At 45.3% G+C, this 7,402-nt stretch overlaps 1 protein-coding gene across 1 annotated transcript in view; it reads right to left on the minus strand.

The window, feature by feature from the left end:
* Window positions 1-6,113: 6,113 nt before the first annotated feature.
* oser1 (oxidative stress responsive serine-rich 1) overlaps window positions 6,114-7,402 on the minus strand; it is a 2,705-nt gene continuing 1,416 nt past the window's right edge. Inside the window, exon 4 of the mRNA XM_068594475.1 lies at window positions 6,114-7,325. Within this exon, the coding sequence (XP_068450576.1) occupies window positions 6,452-7,325 (874 nt within the window). The 3' untranslated portion in view covers window positions 6,114-6,451. The remainder of the gene's footprint in view (window positions 7,326-7,402) is intronic.

Below are 7,402 nucleotides of genomic sequence, written 5' to 3' on the forward strand. Positions count from 1 at the left end.
GCAACCAGAGGCAAACCTGATGGTTGTGTCCAAACCCAACCTGGCGTCTCAAGAGAGAGAGAGAGAGAGAGAGAGAGAGAGAGAGAGAGAGAGAGAGAGAGAGCTCAGGCCTGAGGGCGTCTCAAGTGCGTGGCCACTAATGAGCCACAGGTGTCCCCACTCGCCTGACGACCCACTCGGCCCCGCCCACCTGCACACCTGCAGGGACAACGGCCAATGGCAGAGAGGGTCGTCACACCGTCGTTGACTTTGTTTGCGACCTAAACATCTGCAATGCTTTTAATGTGAAGAAAATCTCTTCAGGTAATTTAGTTCCGGATTCAAAACCGCTGCCATGTTTAAAATGGCGTGTTTCACATTACAGGCGCAATTAATCAACCCTTATTTGAGTTTTTATTTTAAAAAAAAATAAATATATATATATATATATATATATATATATATATATATATATATATATATATATATATATATATATCTCTTAAATTTGAGGGTCACATTTTCTTTCCTTGATAAACATTTTTCCCCACATGTTTAAAACAAGCAAGAAAATCATTTTGGTGACAGTTTGTGTTTTCTTTTTCAAAGTGACAAAAAACTGGGGAGTGAGACCTCTTCACGAAATCCATCACACAGGAAGCTGAGGGTCTTAAATCTGTCAGCACCTCCGAGGTCAGAGGTCAGGTGACGGGGGACTACAGGAAATGAGCTTGTGTGTGTGTGTGTGTGTGTGTGTGTGTGTGTGTGTGTGTGTACATGACTTGATCGCTGCTCCGTAACATCAACATTCATCCTGCAGCCTTCAGATCTCCATCGATCTTCATTTTCTCTAAACTTTAAACCCTCTGAATGATTTGTAGCTTCGGCTTCTGGTCCTCGTTCCTCCGGCTGCATCATGGACCAGGACTACACTGAGACTATAGAGGACCAGGACTACACTGAGACTATAGAGGACCAAGACTACACTGAGACTATAGAGGACCAAGACTACACTGAGACTATAGAGGACCAGGACTACACTGAGACTATAGAGGACCAAGACTACACTGAGACTATAGAGGACCAAGACTACACTGAGACTATAGAGGACCAGGACTACACTGAGACTATAGAGGACCAGGACTCAGTGAGACTATAGAGGACCAAGACTACACTGAGACTATAGAGGACCAGGACCTCTCAGTGACTTTAAGTACAAAAGATGGAAGAGAAAGTGTTTTTATGTTCTAGATTGAACTTGTATGGAAGCAGGTGGAGCGTTGTGTTATTATGGGATGTCTGTGTGACTCACGTTGATGTAAAACATAAATATCAGTTCATAGAGAACGCAGACCAGAATGTTTCTGTTCCCCTCTCGGTGCCTCATCCTCTCAGTCATAGGCCACCTTTTGTCTGCATGCAAACTCACATTCCTCACGGCCTCTACACGCACACACACACACACACACACACACACACACACACACACAGAAGCATTCCTTTGCCCGGCAACAATGAGGTCTTTGTGTTTTGCACACCGCCCGTGTTTTCATTTCATTTTTTATTGCTTCTGAACTCCTCATGAAGGATTTAATCTTCTCTCCGCTGGTTCCTGAGGTTGCTCCTGAAAAGATTTGTTCACTTTTTTTATGTCGGTCGGCCGGCAGCTGCGGTGTGTGTTTGGGTGTGTGTGTGTGTGTGTGTGTGTGTGTGTTTTCCCACTATGCACACACACACAGGTCCATAACTTATTTTTATTTTTGTTTCTTTTCTTTTCGTCACACTTTCTAACCAAAACATTGAATGTGAAAATAGAATAGCTGCAGATGAATTAAATGAAATTTTTTTCTTACATTTTGGGAAAAAAAAGTTGCTCTCTTTTTGCGTTGCTGATTCCAGTTGCTGATCAACCGGCGAGGTGATTTAAAGTAATTGTCCGTGAGCGGCAGGAGGCTGAGGAGGAGCAGTCAGACGTCTGGTGGTGTGTTGGTGAAGCTAAAGCTGCACCATGTGTGTGTGGAGGTACAGTAAAGCCAGCCCCCTGCCCCCGGCTGCTCGGGACAGAGGGATGAAAGCTAAGCTGACTAAAGGCTGTTTCAGAGCCCCCCCCTCGGGGGAGACATCAAGAGGCAGAGTTGGCATACTTCATGGATGGAGTCAAGACATGCAAGTCTTCTTTCACCGGCTCCTTCTCATTGTGACTGAACACAAAGCAGCGGACGCGCTGTGTTCTACATGTTTGTTTTTATTTATTGTGTGACACGTGTGTCAACGAGGGTTTTTTTGTCAGGAAAAGTTGATTTATTGGTAAAAAGAACATGTAAATAAGAAACAGATTGAGTCAATAAAAGATGACGTCAGATCCTCACATGAACAAATGGAGCCGACAGACGTCCATCATGTTCTCCGTATGGTGCTAACGCTATGCTAACACTAGTAGCCACGCAGATGTGGAGAGTAAGTTTTGAAAAATGCTGTTGAGCACATTTGGATTGAAACCTTCTGTGACTTGAATCTAAGACTAAAGAAAGCTGCTCTCTGCAGGTTAAAGTTACAACAAGGGACATTTCCGGTTCTAGTGCCCCATGTGGACTAAAGAGGTAGTGTTGGTTCTGGTGCCCCCTGTGGACTAAAGAGGTAGTGTTGGTTCTGGTGCCCTCTGTGGACTAAAGTGGTAGTGTCTCTAAGCACCAGGGTCCCTTTAAAAAACCTCTCATTTTAGTGCAGCAGGTTCTGTCCTTCTCAGTCCTGGTTCTGGTTCTCCTGGGCTAAAGTTCCTTTTAGTCTATTTAAAACCTCCAGATAACCCAACAATGGGGGCTGAAAGCCTCCTGTGCCGTTTGTTCCCCGTGGTCAGATTAACCCCAAATGAGAACTTGTAGCTAACATGCAGTTAACTTGTACTAGAATGCAGTTAGCTAGCATGCAGTTAACGTGTAGCTAACGTGCAGTTAACTTGTACTAGAATGCAGTTAGCTAGCATGCAGTTAACGTGTAGCTAACATGCAGTTAACTTGTACTAGAATGCAGTTAGCTAGCATGCAGTTAACGTGTAGCTAACATGCAGTTAGCTTAAAGTTCTGTTATCACCGTTTGCCATCAGAGACTCTGATTCAGGAACAGGTTTAGTTTCCCGACACTGAGCCGGCGTCGTCTCATGTGGTGACCCAGAAGTTTTACCGACATGCTTTTGTGTTTGCCGTCTTATCGAAGCTGAGACGAGGAGGTGTAATTCAGCCTTGTGTCTGTGTGCAGAGGCTTGTATCTGAACGTGTGTTTGACCTTTCTGTGAACGTTATGCAGCTAAACATTTAAGAGGTTCAATGGCTCCATATAGAATTACATGAAGGAAAAGAGACTGAAATAAAGATAATAAAAGCCATTTGTCTCTCTGTGCGACTGCAGTCCTGCGTGTTGGAGTTGAGCTCGAGGCCGGCGGCGAGGATTGTGACCCCGAACCTCCCGAGCCCTCCAGTCCCATCAAAGCACCGGTTTCATCCCTCGTCAGTCCTGAGCAAACAGCAGCAGGAAACCCAGCCGCTCCGACAGGAAGTGGCTCCAGCCGGGTCGAAGCTGCGCGGTCGTCTCAGAGGCGTTGATCGTAATTCTTTAATATCTAAATATATGACTCGAGGAAACAGACGGAGAATGTGATTTCACAGCATTCAAGTTGAACTTAAAGCTTGTTAATGCATTCAAGGTTCAAATAATTAAATATTCAACGTATCTCACAGAATAAAAGTGTCTGAGACGCAGATGGGAAAATGCTAATGTTAAATATAAGTGTAGCCATTCATTTGTTTTAATTATTTTAAAGCATTTTATTTTTGGAGTCACATCTCATTCAGTAGACAACCTCAACATATTTGACTAATGAGTACTTAAAACAATAACAACACAAACTAATTAACAGAGTTTGGTTAACATAAATTGGTGTGGTTGTGTACTTATTTTTTTAAGTTCTGTGAACTTATTCTAGTGGAAGTTTTAAGTCATGATAACTGAACAATCAAGCCAATTAAAGGTGGTCGTTCCTCTGGTGCTGGTCTTGTTCAGCACCAGGGTCCCTTTAGAAAACCTCTCGTTTAAGAGCACCAGGGTCCCTTTAGAAAACCTCTCGTTTAAGAGCAGCAGGTTTCTGGTGTTCTAGGATTTTCTTGGTGAGTTGTTTATACGTCTCACTCTCTCGGTTTCACAGGATGAAACACGAGCCGCTTTGGGTGTTTCCAGAGAGGCTCTTTGTGGTTTCTCACTTCTCCTCCTGGCTCTTTCTCGTCAGCGAGGATTTCCCCGCCGCCTTCGCTCTCCGGTTCCCTGAAACAGAAACGACTTCAGCGCCAGGTCGTCTGGTTTCCTGTTGCCTGTGAGGATGATAGAGACAGATAAGACCTGACTGCATCTGCTAATGTTAACTCGTGAAGTTGTGGGGGACATGAATCCATGAAGATAAAACATATTTCATTTAATATTTTAGAAAGCTTTTCTTTGTATCATTTAACTCATTTGAATGAAACTGCTTGTATGGATCATTGAATGGGCCGACGGTTCAGATTTGACTGCAAGGCGACACAAAACGATGACAAAAGAGTCGTAAAGTAACGGAAACGTCCACTAGGTGACACAAAGTGACCAAAAAGAGATTAAAAAAGACCAAAAAGTGACAAAACAACTTTAAAAAGACAAAATTAATCCTAAAATGATATGAAAAATGACCACAAATATTGGTCTCTGCGGTCGGGCTGTGAACCAACACCCTGCGGTCGGGCCATGACCACACACCCTGCGGTCGCAGGGAGAGCAGCTGTGGGGGTTTTGGACTCTTGTTTCTTTTATGCCGCTCCATCGGTCCAGAACTCGTTTGATTGCTTTCGTCCTTTCATGGTGTCCTCGTTCGGTCTTTCAGCCACACAAGAGACACACCCGAATCATGTAGTCAGTAAACAGCAAAAACACAGAAAGTACACAGCAAAACACTGTAAGTACACAGCAAAACACTGTAAGTACACAGCAAAACACTGTAAGTATACAGAAAAACACTGTAAGTACACAGTAAACATAGTACGTACACAAAAATACACAGATAAACAATGTAAGTACACAGAAAAACACAGATGAACAATGTAAGTACACATAAAAACACAGTGATACACTGTAAAATACTTTGATACATTGTAAAACACAGTGATATACTGTAAAACACTTTGATACATACACTGTAAAACACAGCCGCTACACTGGAGGAAAACACAGCAGACGCTGCCCCCTGGTGGCTGCTTCAGGGTTTAAACATAAAAAGGTGAATGTATTTATTGTGGCTGGTGCCAGAAGACAAACGTGACACAAATAAACACAAAACATAATCTCTATCGTCACATCAAAACAAACTGTGAACAGAACACAAAGTTCTTTTATTGTAAAGTTTCCCAGAAAGACTGGAATGCAGCCAGAAGTACTGTACCTTTAAGAAGAATTAAGAAGAAGAAAGTACTGTACCTTTAAGAACAGAGTACTGTACCTTTAAGAACAAAATACTGTACCTTTAAGAAGAACAGAGTACTGTACCTTTAAGAAGAACAGATAGAGAACAAGTTCCATTTTCAAAGAATTAGATAAATAAAGATAAAGATGCAAATATATTTGCAAATACAAATGTATTTGTTTGACTGATAAAACAAATATAATTTATTTTACTTTGTGCGTCAGATAATTTATTATTCATCACAACAAATTGATTAATATCTTTTTTACAAGTTTGTGAGTAAAACTGAAGGATTTTCTTTTACTTTTTATCTTCCGACATCTTCATTAAAATGTTTTCTGTGATTCTTTGAGGTTTTGTGCTTTGTAGAGCACACCAAAAGTACCTTTACTGCAGTACTATTTTAAGGTATTTGTACTTGAGTATATCCATCATATGCAATATTATACTTCTACTACACGACATCTCTTTCACTAAGCAGAGCCTGAACGCACCACCAGAGCGTTATCATTTACCTTCAGCCAGGAGTCTCCCCCTGGTGGTCAGGGGAGAAAATGCAGCTTTAACACACGAAGCATAAGCTTCTATACAACCGTAGGTCTCCTGGAATAAACGCTTTGAGTTTCTACTTTGACTGAAGAGACGATGACACAAGTTCTGAACCAAAAAGCCGTTTATTTGAGCTCAAAGCTTCGTTATTGAAATGAAACCTGACAGGCGACGCTCAGGTCACGTTTAACACACGTTTGCAACCATCATCTTATTTTCCTTCAGTCCTCGCTGTTGCAGAAGGAACTCTGGACAACAGGAAACTTAAACGTAGCACAAAACACACGAAAGAAAATAGATTTTGTTTCCGTTAAAATCAGCTAACGTATTTTTAAATTACAACTTTCATGCCTGTGCCATCCTTCTACCGATATTCCGTCCGAAACAGAAGAAGAAGCAGAAACCTCTTCATCGTATCCTTTCCTTCTGCTATTAATATTATATTTAAGTGTACATCATTTCCGCCATGTGTGACATCTTCTTGGGGATGTAGAGGTAATACTCCATGTAGCCGGAAAGGTCCTCTATCGTGATGTCGTCCACGTAGGCCCGCGCCTGCTCCGAACACGAGCGAGGGGAGGAGGAGGAAGAGGAGGAGGAAGAGGCTGCGGCGGCGGTGGCGCCGCTGTTGGTACCGGGAGTTCTGAGCGTCTCCTCGCGGGCCGGCGGGCTGCTCTCGCACTCGGACAAGCTGTTGCGGAGCCCCGTGAAGGAGTACACCTCCACGCCCTGCCAGCCCCGAGGGAGGAGCGCCCGACAGCGGCACGGAGACCCGGCGGCGGCCGGCGGGCCCGTCTCCTCCCGCGAGCCGGGGGCGCTCTTCCAGGCGCAGGAGGAGCAGGGCACGCGGGGGCTCTCGGACAGCGCTCGGAAGTCAGCGGTGGCGTCTCCGGGTATCCGGGGAGAAAGAGGCGCCGCCGGCGACTCCGCCCTTGCCCCGGCGCTTGTCTCCGGGACGCTTTCCTCGGCCGGCTGGACTTTGTCCGCGGCCTCCGTCCTGCTCTCCTGTCCGCGAGATCCAAACACCAGAGGGGAGATGTGGCCGGCGGCGCCAGAGGCGGGGATCTCCTTCTGGGTTGCGGCGGGCCCCGCGGTGGCTCCTCCTCCTGCTGCTCTGTCGGCACCGGCGGGGGGGCGGGGCTCCGGGGGCTCGGTGAGGCGCTGGTGCTTCAGGCCACCGCTCGGGGTCGACAGCGCGGCCGCCACCGCCACGGCCGCCGCGCTGCAGTAGGTGAATTTGGGAGGGTGGAGGATGGGGGACTTGGACCGCCGGCGCCGCTGGGTTCTGGACGCTCCTCGAGAAGTCTTCCTCATGCAGCTGGAGAGGAAGAGGAAGAGGAAAGGTCACGGGAGAGAATCACGCAGGAAAAGAACAAACATCCGACACGACAAATA

The sequence above is a fragment of the Clinocottus analis genome, unplaced genomic scaffold (genome assembly GCF_023055335.1).
Source record: "Clinocottus analis isolate CAN_PGR_092001 unplaced genomic scaffold, fCliAna1.0.p SCAF_3, whole genome shotgun sequence".
Lineage (NCBI taxonomy): Eukaryota > Metazoa > Chordata > Actinopteri > Perciformes > Cottidae > Clinocottus > Clinocottus analis.